Source organism: Frieseomelitta varia, unplaced genomic scaffold (assembly GCF_011392965.1).
Source record: "Frieseomelitta varia isolate USP_RPSP 00005682 unplaced genomic scaffold, Fvar_1.2 scaffold_638, whole genome shotgun sequence".
Lineage (NCBI taxonomy): Eukaryota > Metazoa > Arthropoda > Insecta > Hymenoptera > Apidae > Frieseomelitta > Frieseomelitta varia.
In genome coordinates, this window is record NW_025110410.1 from 81595 (window position 1) to 101734 (window position 20140).

A 20140-nucleotide genomic window follows, 5' to 3' on the forward strand; every position below is an offset into this window, starting at 1 on the left:
ACTAACAAAAAAGAAATCGCGACATGCCCAAAACGATGATGTACGATAATGAAGAGGAAAAAAAGTACAACTACAAATACTAAAAGAGCATAGTGACAAAGTAGTAACGAGAATGACTTCCCATGCTCTGGAATCCTTTAAATAATCCAGAGGATGAGAAGCCATTTGCTGTGACCCTCTTCGTGGCAGTTTGCCGGGTCTCTTCGGCTTTTAGCCTCTTCTTTCTTCGAGCGCAATGCCCGCTGAAACTTACGTCTAGCTCGAGTCTTTCTAATCGCAAACTAAAAAATAAAGGTGAAATAATAATATAAATCGCGAAATCTAACCAATACACATGGACGACCATCGATCATAGTGATCGTTGGCCGTTCGAATGTGCGTGCTCGAGCTATACCTACATGAACATTCGTTTCGGGACCTACACGCGACCTACCCGCGACCGCGATCGCGATACTAAATTCGAAAAATCGAAAAATAAAAACAGGAACAAGTGGCATGCTCAATTTGTACCAATTTCACTGTCGATTTTTCAAATTAAATTTCCTGAAACAGGTTGGACACGCGAAAGGGAGACACGCGACCAGAGACTGTGCCAACCTGCCCGGCCCTACCTACTTATAATTAAACACATTCATACCAGAAAGTAAGCTACCTATNTTCTACGTATACAACCAGTCACCCGTGCCGATTTGGACCTTTCGTCCTACGACATGATTGAGTGACCAGAGGAACATAAATGCATGCGACTCACGCGATAGACATGAAGAATGTTATATCGATGCTGCACTGGACCAAGGAAAGTTGTCGTGAAGATCCTCATCAAGCAGATACTGAGAATCCCACGATGGAAGAGAATGCCGTGAAACATTTCTTGAAAAGCATAAAACACAGTGTTATTTGTGAAAATTTAAATTTTAATAATGATAAAAATTGGGACTCTAATAATTTGAAATAGTTTTTATTTTATAGTTTATTATAATTATATTATATTATATATTTTAAATTTATATATTTATATATATTTATATATAGTTTATTATATATATATACGTAATACGTGTTGTTGTCACGAAATTCGATAACCGAATGACTCTCCGCGACACGTCTCGTCTCGCAATTGAGAAATATATCTTGAACGAATAGGCACGATAATTAAGACGAATATAAACATTGTGTTGACTTCGGCACGTTTAGTCGAAAGTCAAGAGCCTTATACACACGTGTAAGCGTTGTGTTTATGTTGTTAAGAACTACGAATTTCGAGCTTCAAGACCTACGCCTTACTATATTTAAGACCAGAAAAATTTCATTATATCACACTATTCATTATATTACAGTAAAATTATTTTAACTATTAAATATGTACATTCTTAATAAGTTATTGTTTTTTAGTATTAGAATTGTTAAGAACTACTACTAAGTATGAAGTTGAAGAATCAACAAATAAGTAGAAAATAGACATATATATATATATATATATATATATATATAAAACAATGAATTAGTCAATTATAAGGTTATAATATTTCTACTAGTTAGAATAGAAATTAAGTGTTGGTATACAATTATAAATAACTTTTAGCATAGTATGTTCTGTTTAAATGTTTATGTACTATTATTTCTTTAATTCTTGAAAATTATATGTAATAATTATTTGGTTAAATCTTACCTTGAGTTGGGTACTTACAAAAACGTATGTTTTATCTTAAAATTTCAAAGTACAAATACAAACTAACAACTATTGATTTAAATTTTTGCCTGAAAACTTCTGAACGATACTTCTTTCTGGATAATATTCTTTACAGATGAGGTGTGCTTCTTTCCGCCATTATTAACCGCCACTTCTCGGTTTAAGATCGATCATAAGAGATATCGATTTCAAGTTCAAGAATCGTAGGAAGTGTATTACGCATTTCGCCGTTGGCGCTGTAATCTTTGACTAATTTAAACCCAACACGCACGCATTTCGCATAAAATGTTAACGTGGAATAAAAAATAAAAAAACTCTGGTCTAAATTAAATACACAAAATTCATGAGAAATTCTTAAAAAAGAACAAAAATATTCATACACTAAATGAAAAATTGTGAATACTTTAAACTTAATTTTCTGAACAAAAATGATAGAACAATTAACTTGATTTTATTTTAAATAATGAAGTCTGTATTTTAATAATCTTAAGTTTGATTCGTTTAAAGATATTTTACATCACACAGCAAGTGTAAAAGTAAGAATACTTTTCTCCTCGAAATCGTAAAAATTCAAACATGACGCCGGAAAGATTTTTCACTAAACCATTTTTTTTTCATAATTAGATCAATTATGATCTTGAAAATTGAAATCTCCCTTTTACAGTGAGCTCTTAAAACTAGCTGTACGATTTTTTTTTAAATTTAATTTCATTGAATTTTAAATAATAATTCATTAATTTTTAACGACAAAAGACCTCGTATGCAAGTCACTGAATACGTTTTAAGAAATAATTATCTCATTTAGAAAAATGAATTTGGCTTCGAAATTTCGAAAATGAACGATCTGCAAAAAGTAATTTACACCACGCACTAACGAGCACTTTCAGTAAATGAAATTATTAATAACTTGTAACAATAACGTATTTTATTTCAACGTTTTGCAACTCATAATTTGCCGTAAGATGGCAGCGCATGGAATCTATTTGAGGTTATTCGAGGTTATGCTATCGTTATTCTATGTTGAGAAATATATTCGTAGGCGGACGTAGAGTATCTATATCTATATCTCGATGTAAGATGGCCAATTTTTGAGTTTCGTTTACGTCCTAGTTTCGTGCATTTGAACGCGTTAGTGAGCAAATGTTGTTTAAACTGATTGATTTTACAAACCGATACTCCCTGTGGTGCTTCATGAAAGTCGCCAGAAAGTATACAAACGCGCTATGTTATTATCCGATATTAATCAAAATTGATCACACGCATTTAATCAAGGGTTTTAGTACTTTTTTTCAAACTACTCTTGATAGAGGAAAACTAGCATTTTAATAATATTTCAGTAGGTGCCTTTACAAATATTATTAATTTGCTAATTAAAATATGTTATGCAATTCTGATTTCATTCACCACTAAATCTATTCTAACCCTACCATTTTTTTTTTCTGTTTTTCTCCACATGCAGATACAATGGTCGAGAGAGCTAAATGCTGTGTCCTGCAATGGGCTGATCATGCAAGATACATTTCAGAGAAATTTAGTAGACTATTGGCACGTCAGGCACTTGTTGATGTAACACTTGTATGTGAAGAACAAAAGCTACGTGTTCACAAATTGGTCTTAGCATCAAATAGTACGTACTTTGAGGTATGTTTAAATGATATAGTCAAATTTCTACAAATGAAATTTATTAGAAATTAATAAGTGAGTATTAATAAGTAAATATCATACATGTGAAATTCTCCTTAATATATATGTGTTTATAAATATGTTTTGATTACATCAATAATTTTTTTAAAAAGTATTAGCGATATAACTTATGTTTCTTTCTTTACTTTTGAGATTATCTGTTTCAAAATTAACAAATATATATAAAAAAATTAATTTTCTCAAAAAATTTGATTTATTAATTTATTAAAAAATTTAACAACGCTAACTTTATATTTTAGTTAAAAATAACCATTAATTTAACAGTATCAACAATATTAGTTTTAACTTCTTATATATTAGTATTTTCTTGTATTTTATTATTTCTATAAACTTGTAAATTTCAATGCATTTTAAAAATAACTGACTAGCATATAGCCAGCACATGTCTTATGTAATCATAAATTACAGAAATATCTAATAAAAAATTTTTAAGAAATCTAAATTAGTTTGGACAGGTTTGGAAATATAAAAGATAAATTAATCCAATTTTGTATTTAAAATGAATTTGTATTGTTTAATAAGAGACATTTATAATTCTATAAAATAATGAAACGTTAAATCAAACATATAATTGTAATTCATATTTAGTTTTTTATTATATGTAAAACCGTTTATTTACATTAACATTTAAAAAAAATTATATATTAGACAGTCTTTTCATTGAATATATTATAATTTGAATTTATTGTATAAATAAATATATTTTTAGTTTATACAATTTTTAGGGTTTCCATCTATCTTAATAATATTTATTACTAATTGCTATTATAAAATAAATTTATAAAGAACACATACAATAGTGAAAATACTTTAGTACTAAATTACATCATAAATATGTATATAATGTTTTAGTTGTCATATAGTTGTAATATATAATAGTGTGACTTGATTAAATTTTACTCAATTATTGCTATATGCATTATGTATAGATATATAAAATCATATATACATAAGATATATGAAATACTTATAAAAGGACAATTTTCCAGGGATTATGTAATGTTCATATAAAGTAAAGAAAGCCTTATATATTGGAATTTCCTTATTTGTTTGCAAGCATTTGAAGAAACCATGTTTGATGGACATACTTTTTACAACTTATGAAGAACATCTATTGAATATAAAGGTAGTTAATTTGAATTCAAAATAATCAAATAAGTATATGCTGATGTAAATAGCTATTTAATGATGCATGTAATTTTTTTTATCTATTAATAGATATAAATAAAATTAAATATATTTCAAAATATGCATGTATAAATTTATATAGACAACGCTTGAAATTTTAGATACTAAAATCTTTTACTTAAAATTAATATTAGGGTTTGATAAAATTTAAAAAAAAAAAATATTTAACACTATTAAAAGTGTTCTTTGCATATAGTATTAAATTTTGTAGCACGCAATAAATGTATAAATTTAAAAAATTCATTTAAAAATAGTAATATGTTAACAAAAAACATTTTTTTCATTTTTATCATAATTCATAAATTTATGTAGTATACTTTTATCTATTAATATATTTTAGTGGCTTTACTTTATGATGTAATAGGAGATCCTACAAGATTTGGGTCAGGAACCAATTATATTTTTGAAAGATTTAAACTTTGAAATCTTAAAGGCCATGGTTGAATTCATGTATTGCGGAGAAACTACAATTCCTTATCAATTATTATCACCTTTGTTAACTGCCACCAAAACTTTTAAGGTTAGTATTAATATTAATAATTACAAGTGGCTATATTGCAAGTAAAATTATATAAATATTAAAAATTTGAGAGTAGTTATATTTTTGTAATGTATGCAAAAAATTTATATTAAATTTTAATATTGTTTTGTTCTATTTTCCATCTTGCCATTAGTAACAAAATTATCTTAACTTCCTTTTATATTATTAGTAATAGGTAAGGATAAGTAGTATAATTGATTCCCTAAAAATTGTTATAAATTTAATATTATTTTCAAATATTATTTGAATCTTTTATATGTATACAAAATAAGTATAAAAGATATAAAATTTGTTTTTATGAAATATTTTAAAAATTTTATTTAGTATGTGTAATAATGCATGTAATTTCACTGTTACTTATATATGAGTTTGACATTGATGAGAATAAAAACAAAAATAAGAATAATAACATTTGTCTGTCAACTTAAGTAGGTTAAACATAAGAAGTTTTATGATACAAATATCAGTTGTTTACAAAAATATATATTAAAATAAAATGCTTTATGTATTATTATTGTTGAATTAGAAGCTTTTCATAATTTTTTGAAAAATTTTAAGGAATTAATTATAATATTAATCTGTAAGATATAAAAAATCCATTGCTATTACTATAAATTTAAAAAAATATTCGTATGTACGTATATAAAATTTGCTAACAATTTTTTGTACATATATAGGTTAAAGAGTTGACAACTGTAGTTGATACTATGATGAATTCCAATGTAGGAAGATCTGAAATTAACATCAATATGGACAAGGAAGTTACTAAATCAGAGATTATAAGCGATACATGTAATAACATAGATTATATAGATGTAAAGTGTAATGAACTTGTTAATGATGAGTGCTTTGTACTTTGTAATAAGAGCAACAGTGATGTGAATTCAAGTGAAAATCAATTTTTAGAAGGTAATGCAATCAGTGATCCTCCTAAACAAGAATTAGAACATATGTTATATGAAGAGTCACAAGATTTTGAAACTAATGCAGAACAAACTAATACATTATTTTCAGTAGGAAATTCTACAAAATTGGTAGGAAATGAGAATTCAATCGTATTAACAAATGGTAAAACAAAAGAAGTAGTATCAAATAGATACTCAAAAAATAAAATGATAAATAGTGATACATTGTGTACAAATACTGAATTAAAACCTATATTATATGAACAATGCTGTGATTTTTCAGATATTGATGAGTGTGAAGAAAGTTCTATGTCATTATCACAATCTTGCCTTCAACAAATTGAAGAAGACTTTGTACAATGTAAGTTTGAAGGTACTGACGTTCCTAGTAAAGTAGGAAAATGTGTTAAAGTTTACACTCATAAGAGACGAAAATCTGTAGATGAACTAAAAATCAAACTAACAGATATGAATAATGTAATTCAAAATCCGCCATCTACTGATTGTATAGATTTATTGGATGAGCCGTCCACTAATGATATACCAGTTACACTTTTAACCTCATTAGACATGGAAAGTGCTGAGTATATTATAAGTTTAAGTACTGAAAATATTCAATCTATAGTAGGGACTACTGTAACTGAACAGCATACATTAAACTCGTGTAAGAAAATAGAACAAATTATTGAATATAATACCCAAAAAGATAATATAAATAAAATAGAATTAAATACTGAAAACACTGAAACTTCTAATTATACAAAACCAATGTTAAGAAGAAGTTTGCGATTAAACCAACAAGAAACAGAGGAAGCTATAAATAATAATGAAGGTATTAAAGATCCTCATGAAAAAGAAAAACATTTTAAAAAATCAAATTTCTCGAATAAAACAGAATTATGTATTAAAAAGAAACGCAAAATAAAGGACATGGATCGTAAAGTCGCAGAACGAGGTATTAATAATGTAATGCAGCCCATTAAAAAGACATTTAATAATTCTCGGAAAAGTACTGAAAAATTAATTGTCAAAAAGAATAATAAATGTACATTGTCTAATAAAGAAAAAGATGAACAAACAGTTAAACCAACAAATAAATTAAAATGTGACATATCAGAAACAACAGAAATTGATTCCATTTTTACACTACCCAAATTAAATACAATAGAACATATAAATCGTGCACTGTGGGGTGATATGTCAGATTTTGCAGAAGACTATGAAAATAAGATAAATTTGCTGGAATGTACCCCAAATACAGAAATTCCATTTGCTGTTGGTTTATTACCTCTACGTACTGCTCTGGAAAAAATGCAAGCAACACCAGATTATCAACCTCGTAAAACTCGTTCGTCAGTAGCACCAATTAGGCAAGATATTAATTATCTCAAGAGAAAGAATTGTACTTCTTTAAGCAAAGTTGTGGATTCTAAAAAACAAAATACCTGCATTAATGATCCAAAAGAAAATGCAAAAGCAGTTTGCCATATTCAGATTAGAACAGCACCGCCACAGTACGTACGAAATCGTAAAAAGTATCTTTCAACGGATGTAAATGCACTAGAACCAGCTATCATTAATAAACATTAACAAGTATGATTATTTATTAAAGAATAGATAGTAATAAAATTCTCAAATGTGAATATCAATGGAAATTGAGAACGCGCAGCTTTATGCATGTAATTTTATATTTTGGAGACATATTTTTAATATAAAACTCCTTGTACATAAAACATAGATATGAAAAAAGAATATGCGATAAATTACGTAAAGTATATAAACAATTGTAGTTCCTTGATTTCTACAAGAATCGAATATATTTTTTTTATTGTTTGGCCATATACTTTTTAATTTAAACGCTACTATACGTGTATTAAATATTAATACTATAATGAGGGTGAATCGAGGTTCGTTTTCTTTATTGCAAAGAAAAATATTAATATAAAGTAGTTGTAAAGTAACATTTTTGTCTATTAGTTTATTATATTTTTATAAAAATTTCTTGTATATTTTTTGAATTAAGAACATTTGAATTAAAATCATTAATTAACTTACATTCTATTTAATTAACGATATGAATTGAAATAAATTTTTTAATTTGTAAATGTGTAAATGAAAACGTGTGTTTATATATTTGGTGCACACATGGGACTACAGACATATACATATATATAAAGCATGTTATGTATATATCACACAATGATATATTTTGTTCTTTAAGATTATGCCCATTTTAAAGATATTGTATTTGAATGTCTTAGTTTGTTATTTTAAAGTAAAAGTATAATAATTTATCTCTCTATTTTTCTTTTTCTTTTAGTGTGTGAAAAATGCATACATATCATTTATACTAATGTAAATGTCTTAATATTATAAATTTCAATTATGGATATACAACTAAGAAATCCTACGTATCTTATATGATTTATTTTCAATTTTATTCATCATTATATTTTCTAATCCTCTATAACTAGAATTTTGTTTACGGAAACGAAGTTTAACTGAAATCTAAAAATTAATTAATAATTGTGAGTTAATCATTTAATGCCATTATTATAGTATACTAACAAAATATCAAAACAACGATAAGAAAATAAATTAAGATTAAAAATATAAAAAATATAGATACGTTGCGTTATAGAGGGTTAATATTTTTGTTTCATAAACGTATTTTATAATACTTTAGTTGTAATTAGTTAATGAAATCATAATAACCCAGTGTAATAATTTGTGCTATAAAAGCAGTAACTGTGAAACCTCAAAATTAGCTATATTATGTTTATGACTGTTTATATTTTTGAAATAAATTTGTGTAAACTTATTTACACATTTATACAACATTTACAATATTTTGAAATGTTAGCAGTTGCTGCAATGTAACATAAATGGATTGTTTATTGCAATATACAAATATTTTTTACATAAATTTATGTATACATATACAATAATGAAAAAATATATATTTTTTTCATAATAAACATTTATAAATAACGTACACTTGGAGTATTTTTGGAATTTCTATTAATATTTCAATTACATTTGTTTACGCTCAATTTATACCTGTGTGAATAAAACAGTTTTATAAGATTATGACAATATTATATGGAGTTGCGTCATGTCCTTACACCTTATATTCTTACCATTAAACGTTTTTATTTTATAGACTATTATATTCAATCATATACTGTTAAAATAATCTTAATAAGGAACTGTAATCTGTACAGAAACATATGATATATTCAACATGCTCTTGACACTGCGCAGAGGACAAAAACGGATTAAAGAAAGAGAACCATGTTTATTTATAACTAGTAATTTGATTGGTTGTGCAATATACACTATAATACATGTACAATCGATATGAGTAAAGTATAATTCTCGTTATTTTAGTTCTTTAATTTCCGATATATTGAAAGAAATCAATAAAATAAAAAGTAATAAATTACACTATTAAATTGAATGTATTAAAATATGTCGATCCTGATATATGAATATGTAATTAAAAAGATTAAAACACTGACTGCTACGTTTTATTTAAATAATCTTGTTAATAACAATATTGAATTTCTAAAAAAATATAATGAAATTAGTGGAAATTGTAGTTTGTGCGTAACTAATGTACAATCTATATTACACATGATCATTGACGAATTATCTTTTGTGTCATCATATAGGAAATGTTCTTATAGATATAGATATACATAAATAACAGGAGATCGCATATACAATGCAATAAGAGTACTCTATAAGACGTATTTAATAACTTATTTATTTAAAATTATTTATGAATTGATTTCATAATTATTAATTTACGAGTTAGTTAAATTCATAAGTATATGATACATATTATTTAAATCTATAACTATGCAGCGAATAATGTACGAAATCTATGTAAATGCACTGATAAAATACGTAAAAATATCGATTTTAATATTATTATTTAATATAAAACTTTGACATTTGTAAGTAAGATAAATGACAATTCAAATTAACAGTCAGTGTATTTTTAAATAAATAACCATCCAAATTATTTTAAAAAATTTTCAACAAGATGTTTCCTTTGATAAATATTAGCATCGCCGAAGTTGTAAGATGCATTAAACTTACATGTATTGTTTATATATAACGTACGATGATCGATGTAACAGGTAATTACGAAATTATCAAACTTGCTTGCTTATCACGAAATTCTGTAACGAGAGGCTGTATTTTTATTGACAGAAAAGACATTACGTGGCATCGTATAACGCGTTTATTCCAGTTTTGTAATTCAATTGTACAATCGTTGGTGAAAGGTGCACGTTGGGACTCGACTAAACAAGCAAGTACGTACATGCTCAATGTTTAGTTCTACGAGGAAGACAAATTCGATGAAGCCGACGCAGCGCAGCTACAGTGCAATCAATGAGCGCATATTGATCTTCACGGATTCTACACCTGCAGGGGCGGATCACTTGAACATCATAGATATCGGAAGTTGACTGAGGATATTACATCGAGACGTATGCAGTATAAACAAACTTACTTTTTTTATTGTGAAATTACGTTTATTATTTCTAATCATTATTTAATTGCTTGCGTTATACTTTAAAGTAAGTCAAGTTGTTCATAATTAAATTAATTTATAACGAAAATTGCTGGAAATATTTAACTGATTCTTGGTAGTGATAAATTTTAAATAATATTTGCCACGATCGGAAAATGCAATGAATATAAAAGAATAAAAATTTTATACAATATATAAAATTCCAAATTTCTCTGATGATACAGAATTTGTACAAATTATGTGTCAACTTATATGTATGTTAGATCAAATCTAACACAATGTTTAATAATATTATACATTGTGATTGTAATTGACGTTCTTGGTGTGTTCTATATATGTATATATCAATATTTTCACATACGTCGATTGCTATAAAAACATTAAATAGCAATAAATTAAATATTAAACGAGAGAAAACGTGAGACGTACTTCAAATTGTTTCGTCTTATCGATGTTTGAATTTCGATATCAACTTCGATACCTCGCATACGCAATTGTTTAGTATTAATAGATAGTGGAACAAAGATTATCGGTTCGTTCGTACGTCAAATTGTCAGTTGTATGTAGAATTATGCCGGATTTTCTTAGGTAACGTTACATAAAATAAACTAAGCATAAGAAATCTTCATGGTCTAACACGAGCGCCGGAAGCTTAAAAATTTGTGCGGTAACCGATGCAAACTACCAAATTCTTTCACCATTATTAATAAAAGAAAAGTACGAAACCATCTGGATTGATTAACAAAATAATAAACTTTTAAACGGCAAAGTTGTTGGAAAGTCCTACTATGAACACCAAGTCCATTAGGCCTAATTAGATACATAAAGAAAATGAATTTAGGCGCGCTAAAGCGAAGTTCCGTAGAAGACCGTGAGATGTCAAGTCGATCGGGACCGCCAGCGAACAAAAGAACGGGATTGGTCGCTTCGAAAGTAGTGCCAGACATGTGTTTCGTTTCCCGCCTCGTGGGTTGTTATTGTGTGGGGGCCCCGCCAGTCCGGTGAGTCGAGTGCAGAGAGCATAGGGCCTAGACCAGAATCGAACCGCCGTTGGGTTGGCTCTTCGGTACGGTGGTGGCTCAGTCCGACTGGTGACCGACCGTCGTCCGTCCGTCATATTCCCGGTTTGAAAGCAAGGTTGCGACTAGTTGTTGCGACGCAGGAAGGTGTAGTGATTCGTGTACGAAGTTACGAACGGATTTTTGCCGACAATGGAGAAGCGGATAGAACTTGAGAAACGGGGAAGAAACTCCAGTGAAGTAAGCCAAACTCCACTTATTTTAATTTTACTGCTTTATTCGACACGAGACTGACCGATACCGCGGGTTGTTGCATGCTTGGTTGATTCTATCGTGTAGCAGGTTTAAGAGCGGGTGCAAAGAGAATTGTGTTCCCTCGCGCGACACCGACACCACGCACTCGCTCTGCGGCACGCCACTGGCTTCTCGAAGACGCACGAGAACTCGGGATTTCTTGACGGCGACCGCGTGGCTCCGACGATTTATCGGACAAGAAAGACGTGTTTTCGATGCCGACACGAGATGCTACTGATCATCAGAAGAGTAATAGGCATGGCGTGGTCCGCTTAAACGGCTTGTCTCCTTCATTTTTCGATGTGACGCGTTTTCTTCTGTTGCGCTCTCTCTCTCTCTCTCTCTCTCTCTCTCTCTCTCTCTCTCTTTCTTTCTTTCTTTCTTTACTCTCTCTCGTCTTTGTTCCGATATTTCATTCCAAGTTTTGTACCCTGTTTCGTCGCGTGTACCTTTTCTACCAGATTCGCGGAAAATTCGAAGAAACAAATGATTCAGTTAGGGAAGATTCCCAGGCCAGTTGTATCGTATTAACTGAAAAACTGAGAGATTCGAGAGATGATTGGTTGACTAAATTCAACAAATAGTCAACCAATTGTTTATTTAAATTTTCCCGAGTTTTTCTAGCGTACAAAGCTTTCTACTAAATTACGAAGTGTCCCTTATCGCGCCGCAGATGTTATTACGTTCGCAGAGAGAAAGCACTATACAACCCGCAACCAAATGCGTTTGAACTTGAATTATTTTATTTACTACAAAACGCAGTATTTTATATATATATATATATATATATATATACATATATACATACATATATATAATACAGACACACACACACAGACACACTACATCTTGCTGATTTGTGATGTAATACATCGTAGAATCAGCGTCGTTGGCATAGAAAGTAAAACATGTTTAATCAATGGAGATATTGCTCCTTACAATGGCTGATTTTTTATCTACGTGCCTATTTTGATCAATTTCTAAGGGATTCGGAAAATAATATCAGTATAAATATTCACGAACGAAAACTATATTATTATCTTCATATAACATGATTTGCCTCCATCATATCAGTAATTAAATATTTTCAATAAAACATGTTAAATAATTTCACAATTAATTATTTCTTGCAATATTCCTATATTGCTCTCGAATTTTTTATCTTAGAAAAGAAGTATTCAAAATTAAAGAATTTCTAGTACACCTTTCTATTATTAATTTCAAAGTGAAATTGATTTGTTATATTGATGTAATATTATAACGTTATAACATAAATGTCATATTTTCTGATTGGAATATTGAAAAAAGAGCTGAACGAAATATTTTTCGAAGATTTAAAGTGTAATAATTTTTTTGATAAAAGAATTCATTTAAAAAATATTTTATATGAAAGTAACGTAATTAACAAAAAAAAAGTAATACTGAGCATTTGATAATCAATAAATTTCTCCAAAGGAATCGAATAATTTCAAACATAATAGTTTCTTATTTAAAATGCCATGTTATACGCAAGTCGTGTGATCAAATTATAGCGTGGCGTGGCTGTCTCTAGGAGCCTCTCTTTTTTAAACTACCGTGCATCGTATGTGTGTTCCTATTACAATGTGAGCAAACACATCTCGGCAGATCGTTTACAAGGCATTTTAGAACACTGTCCGTTTCAAATGTATGAAAGTATCATTATCAATATGTGATTTTTTTCATCGATCTTATGTACAACGCAATAGCGAAGTACAAAAAGGCTTTGACAAGATGGTGCCCCTTTCGAACGAGTTTCGAAACATATGCAACCTCATATGCATCTGCTGACAAGTTACGAGTAGTGCTTACACATAAAGTATTATGTCAGAGCTTAACAGTCCTTTGACCGCGATTTTCGGTATTCCAAGAATGTTAAATCCATCAAGGTCAAATGTAAACTTGAACTTGAAAGAATTTACGATACAATAAAGATTCGAAGATTCTGCCTCGTATTCCGTTTTTTCGTTACGCATATAAATCAATTTATTTTACAAAATTGCAATTAGTTAACGCACGATTCAAAAGCTCGAGTACAATTAACGTAAAATGTGATTCTATTTATAAACTGTCGTATAAAACTCAGAAGGTATATACCTATTACGTGCACTCTCTGGCTTGCGAAAGTAATAAATCGTGAATCGTGTTTTACGTTACGATTCGAATAACTATAAATATTTTTTTTACATCGTATTGATACAAATACCTCGTGCACGAAAAAAAGGTAATTGGAATTGAAAAATCAATATCGTGGTACATTTTCTTTCGAAAAAAAACTGTACATCTTTTCTCACGAGTGGTAAAAATATATTATGTAAATCAATTATCAGCGGGAAGAGTTGTGCGTGCCATGAGGTGCTGCCATGAGATGCGCGTGCGAACGAACGTCGCCATTGTTTTCCGGTGCGCGCGAGTGTATTCTTATTGTCAATCAGATTTTTTCTGCATCTTTTGAAATGGAACAAGTTTTAAAAGTTATTCCCAGGTGTTGCAACGCATACGAACGATGCTAAATCGATTATAAGGTTTCTTATGTATCTAATCTACGATGTCTTATGGCGTGTTACTGATCATTGCGCAGCCATCTTGGACGAGTCCACTCTGTCACCAACTGATACGAGTACGTTTTGGAGCAATAAAGAGATCAAAATAATCGTTTTTCACGTTTTTATCTTGCATTACAAATTTCATGATCTTAATTCAGCAACACTCGACACCGTCATCTAAATTGATACATTCGTGTAAAATACATATGCGTGGGCGTTTGTATCAGCTTAACCGGCGTTGCGATGCAGTCCATTCAGCAGTGCCGTAGCTACTAAACGTCATGATTTTATTAGTGACCAAATGAAATTTTATTAATATCATTTCTTCTTTCAAATTTTTTTTACTACAGTTTTTACACAATATGTTATTTAAATGTCAAAATGAATAATAATAGATATATATTTTCTTAATAATTTTAATTAAAAAATTTTCAGATCTTCAATATTACGATGCAAGAACATGAAGATTTTAAAAACTTAAACGATATAGGAATAGACTTTCGTTTCAATTTGTTTAAATGTAAAATTTTCATCGTATCTTTGTTTTGTATCTAATCTATTTTTCTGTATCTAATCTTTTTTCTTCATTCTATTTTAAAAATGATGTATTTCAAATTACTCCATTAATTGGATTCACATATCGATTAATCGACTATTTTCTATGAGATAAAATTGTTTCCCGCCCTCTTCCAATTGATTTAATTTTGAAATTTCATCAAATATTTCCTTGTATCCATCCTTTAATCAACTGGTAGCTGTCATTGATCCGCTCCTATAAGCCACGACAACTTCTCATAAACGCTTCCACTACGATCAGTGCAACGCACAGCGCAGCCAATCAGCCGGCCGGTCAGAATGTCGGGCAGTGAATCTAAGATAAGGACATGCGACGACTCCGAGCCTTCGCGTGAAAGCGGTTTGTCGTCGCTAAGACTTGCTATGTAATAATATTGCATATTCAGCTTCGTTTCAAAGACTTGACAAATTAACAAAAATTGATTAACAAATTATTTTCTCTACCATCGTAAAATATTTCCGGGTAATATGTGCCGTAGCAAATGGGATACATTGTAATATTTTTACTATGTAATTTTAAATTTCAGATAAAAACGAACTGTATCGAAATTCATTTTAAGTCGTGATAAAGTGAATTCCGATAACATTAGAACTTGAGACTACTCGGATTCGCTTGTCGCGTGCCGCAGTCAGTACTTATCGCTTGCCGGCTTTTCTGATGCCGCTAAACAAGACGCGTCGTGCACTCTACTACCATCACCCCTGTATCCCGGCCACCCCCTCACACTTCCCTCCCCTGTTTCTCCTGTCTCCTTTCTATCTCCCCTCTCTCTTCACCTTTCTCTTTCTCCGATCAATAAAATAGCCCATCTCCCGCGAAAGCTTATCGTTCGTTTGAATTTTAGCGACTATTACCGCCGACACTTTTTCATACATCGCCAACTTTTTGTATTCACACTTTCACTATGTACTGTGGACTTGCAAATATAATTAAGAATGGATTATCGTTTATACGGACAGTTTCCTTAATCAAAGTTGTTTTTAATTTTAATATCCATTGTTTTATTAATCTTCTTTCAAATTATTAGATTTTAAGTGATTAATGCAGAAACGTTATATATATTTTTTAATCAAAAATTATATTTATTTTTATCTTTCATCATTTGTATATAAAGTTATATTTGTTGAAAAATATTATTATCTACATTTATTTGTTTATATAAATAGAGATATATTGTACTTATGATACATTTTGAATAGAATGTAATATACTATTTTTGAAATATTTTTAAGCCTTATCTAATTTTGTATTTAACTATGATTTATATAAAATTTTTTTTTTCAGGTCAAGGAACTTGTTCTTGACAATTGTCGGAGTACACATATAGTAGGTCTGACAGATGAATTTGTTGCATTAGAATCGTTAAGTCTCATTAATGTGGGTCTTACCAGTCTAAAAGGTTTCCCAAAACTATCAAGTCTTAAAAAGGTAAGCATATGTATTTATTATTACTATTATATTACATGTAATTTATAAATAAAGTAATTATTTCTTATATACATTTGAAGATAACATATAGTATGATATTCTACATTTCAATAAAATGCAATATTGAATTCAAAAGATAAAATGGAATATGTAAATATTCAACTATTTTTATTTTTTACAGTTGGAACTTAGTGACAACAGAATTTCTGGAGGTTTAAATCTTCTTCAATCAAGTCCCAAACTAACTCATCTTAATCTTAGTGGAAACAAGATCAAAGATCTTGATACACTTCAACCTTTAGTATGTTTTTATTATTTCAATATTATATGTATGCATTTTAAATATGTATAAATATGTTTTTTTTTTTTTTTTTACAGAAAGAGTTCAAAAATTTAAAAAATCTGGATCTTTTTAACAATGAAGTAACAAATTTGGACAACTATAGAGAAAAGGTTTTTAGCCTTATTCCCAGCCTTCGATGTCTTGATGGGTATGTAATGTAAAACAGTTGTTTCATTTTGTTCTCATTTTTTAATACGTAAGATAAATTTTAAAATACTGCTTTCTGTAGATTCGACACAGACGATTGTGAAGTAGACAGTGAAGGGGAGGATGATGAAGTAAATGGAAATGAAGATGGAGATGGAGATGCTAATGAAGAAGATAGTGAAGAAGGTTAGTTAAAGATCGAAAATAAAGTTGAACGATTTATGGATATGATAAATTAAAACACATTTTAATTACAAATATATAATTATAGTTTCAGATGAAGAAGATTTTGAAGATTTTGATGACCGTGGTGTAGGATTAGCAGCTGTATACAAAGACGGTCTTGAAGTAAGTCATCCAGAATTCAAATTATTATTTTATTATTGTATATAAAATCTTCGTTGTGAATTATATTTCAATTTAAATCCGGGTTTTGTATAAATTTTAAAATATTACACAATGTGAATGTTGTATATAAATAAATTTTTGGAAAAAACTACTATTTTTATGAAAAAATGCTACTTTCCTAAAAATTAACGATGTTTGTAATGAATTATGATGTGATTTTTTTGCAACTTCTAATTTATAAATATATTAATTTGACTAATATAATACAGGACGAAAGTGATGAAGATGATTTCCTTTGTGAAGATGAAGAAGAAGAGGATGATGATGATAATGAAGATGATGAACAGGATGAGGAAGAAGGTGAATAAGTTTTTATATATTTTCGGATTTAAGATAGATTTATTTATTTTATTGCCATTACTAAAATATTAATGCCTTAAAAGATGTAAAAAATTATATCATTTTGTTTTAAGTAGAGTTTCTTATTTAAAGAAAAAACAATTTTCATAAAGCATGTCACCAATTTCATTACGTTTTTATCATATATAGAATCGTCTCCTGCTCGAGGAAAGAAGAGAAAACATGAAGATGGAGATTCAGGGAACTAGAACCATAAAAACAGGTTTCTGATACTGTTGAATGAGTGTAAAATTCATATAAATAATAACAATAATTGAGACACCGAGTGAACATCTGGGAATCAAATTAATTGACCAATGACAGACTACAGTTAGTGGTGTGAATTTATCAGTAAATCATTGACTGACAAATTGTCTGTGGAATAACAAACCATTGCGAAAAAGAGGGATGTGAATGAAAATGAAAAAGAGGATAATGAAGGCATAAAATAGGACTGCATTCCAGCTGGGCACAGCGCGTTTTAGTTATACTAACGATATTTTATATAGAGTATATAGTTAGAGTATTAGTGGTGTTGCATAGTGGAAAGATCAGATATTGAAGGACTTGGAAAAGGCAACAGTGGAGTTTTACACTTGAAGGAGCATATTTGTCTGTTAGCTCCAGTCGGCCAAAGGCTGGTCACGCTGGAATGCAGTCATCGTTAATCAGTACTAAGATTACATAAGTTACATTTTAAATACATTATTATTGTACCATGGATAAGTATAGAGTAACCGAAGAAACAATCTTTTTGTACAGGTTTACACCATACATTGAGGTGCATTACGCCTCTGTGATTTTTGGGACAGAAAATAAAGAAATAAATATATGTTGCTCATACATTGAGCATATATCTATGAAAAATGTATTAAGATAAGAATTTACATCTTAAGAATTGAAAAAAATGAAAAAAAAGTATGTACATTTTATTTATTAAAGTAATAATGTTTGAAATGTATAATTAATACATACCAAAAAAAAAATCATTAATGACATTTTAGTATTTTCAGTTTGATTATTTTGATACAAGTTAAATAATTTTGATATTTTAAAGACTTTTGAAAGGAACTGCGAAGTAACAAAAGCATAATTAATGAATTGTAATATTCTGACTAGTAATTTTTAGTGAATTTTAAGTTTCAGGTGTTTATGTATAATGGCAATAATATGCCGCATTAACATGTCTGTTAAGATTACTGTTGATTACTTTTGGGCATTCCATGTGCTCTGCTGTGTTATGCTCTAACATGACAAATTTATTTGATCAAGAATTATCATATTTCCCTATTTGTAATTGCAAATATGCAACTACAATGATTAAATGTTTTTTCATATTAAAAAATACGATTTATTTACGATTTACAAATTACTTAATGGATTTGTATTGTTTACATGTAACAACAAGTTCAAACCTGTGTATTGGAACATGATATTGAACAAAAACAAAAAATCAAAATTACCATAAATTACCATAATTACCTTTAATTTCTGTCTCTGAAGTTACCATAGCGCTGACATCTCGTGATCATTGAAGTGCGAAGTTATTGAGTAATGATCATTAATATTATTATTAATATTAAATTACAATTATAATTTAAAAAAGGTAACAAATATTTACACTTGCGCTTTCGCACTTTTGAATTGTATTAAAAAAAAAAGAGAGAAACGCAAAATTTAGATTAGAGTGGAAAGATAAAATCTCGAGAAATAGGCGCAAAAATAAAATATGGATCAGACGATGTAGTTAATGGTGAGACTGTGGCAAGTGGATTATCGAACGGACTACCAATTAACTACGTGATCGTGAGAATGGATGGGAGTGAAATAGCGAGTGAGAGTGCAAGAGAGGATCGGTTTTATAAGAAAAAAATTATGGTAGAGTCGAGGATCTGGCGCCTCTTTGTCGCCAGTTTGGTTATGGCCTTATCCAATTTTTCCAAGACTAAAGCAAATTTATATTAGGTACAATGAGTATATGACATGTACAGGTCCAAATCTGTAAATTTCCAATCTGCAATTTGTAATTGCGGCTCGCGCGAATGTCGTATTAAAAGTTAAATTATAAATAATTAAAAAAATTAAATTATAAATAATTAAACATTCCGCGCGCCCCGCGACACACACTTTTGTCAATTGCACTTTTGGATAGACCATTTACATAAGGGAATCTATCACCTTCTATTATCAGATCTATAACATCTCTGTATTGTCTGTCTGTTCAGTTGTTAAAGTGGATTTTTATCATAACGTTTGTTTATTTCGAGCAATCCTCATCACAAAATAAGAAAAAATAATTTATTAATAAAATCATTTACAAATCAAGGATGATGTGTGATAAATATTAATATATTTTCCACTTTCTAATCCATATCTATATATAAATAAGATATTAAAAATTTTATTTTTACTTTTAATTTTCTCGAATCTATGTAATATGTATATAC

The 20140-nt window shown here is 29.1% G+C and overlaps 2 protein-coding genes and 1 long non-coding RNA gene across 10 annotated transcripts; 2 read left to right on the plus strand and 1 right to left on the minus strand.

Moving 5' to 3' along the window:
• Positions 1-2680: 2680 nt before the first annotated feature.
• Positions 2681-9412, plus strand: LOC122534768 (MATH and LRR domain-containing protein PFE0570w-like). 7 transcript variants are annotated; one of them, XM_043665728.1, is made up of 6 exons: positions 2683-2762; positions 3150-3331; positions 4452-4520; positions 4947-5102; positions 5801-6032; positions 6312-9412. In XM_043665728.1, the coding sequence occupies exons 1-6, from the start codon at positions 2708-2710 to the stop codon at positions 7616-7618; spliced, it is 2001 nt and encodes a 666-aa protein (XP_043521663.1). In that variant the 5' UTR covers positions 2683-2707; the 3' UTR covers positions 7619-9412. The 7 variants fall into 7 exon arrangements, with proteins under 7 accessions (XP_043521659.1, XP_043521658.1, XP_043521660.1 ...); XM_043665724.1 differs by having other exon boundaries at positions 2681-3026; positions 5801-9412; XM_043665723.1 differs by having other exon boundaries at positions 2681-2762; positions 5801-9412.
• LOC122534775 lies at positions 9027-9834 on the minus strand. The gene is made up of 2 exons (XR_006307989.1): positions 9169-9834; positions 9027-9088 (listed from the first exon to the last, which is right to left on the minus strand). It is a non-coding gene; the product is annotated as an uncharacterized LOC122534775 (long non-coding RNA).
• A 1568-nt stretch (positions 9835-11402) lies between these two features.
• LOC122534772 (acidic leucine-rich nuclear phosphoprotein 32 family member A) lies at positions 11403-20018 on the plus strand. Of its 2 annotated transcripts, none has more exons than XM_043665734.1 (8): positions 11403-11833; positions 16313-16456; positions 16638-16757; positions 16835-16947; positions 17029-17132; positions 17218-17294; positions 17564-17654; positions 17844-20018. In XM_043665734.1, exons 1-8 carry the CDS (start codon positions 11786-11788, stop codon positions 17900-17902), a joined length of 756 nt encoding a protein of 251 aa, XP_043521669.1. In that variant the 5' UTR covers positions 11403-11785; the 3' UTR covers positions 17903-20018. The 2 variants fall into 2 exon arrangements, with proteins under 2 accessions (XP_043521669.1, XP_043521668.1); XM_043665733.1 differs by lacking the exon at positions 11403-11833 and adding an exon at positions 14250-14525.
• Positions 20019-20140: the final 122 nt, after the last annotated feature.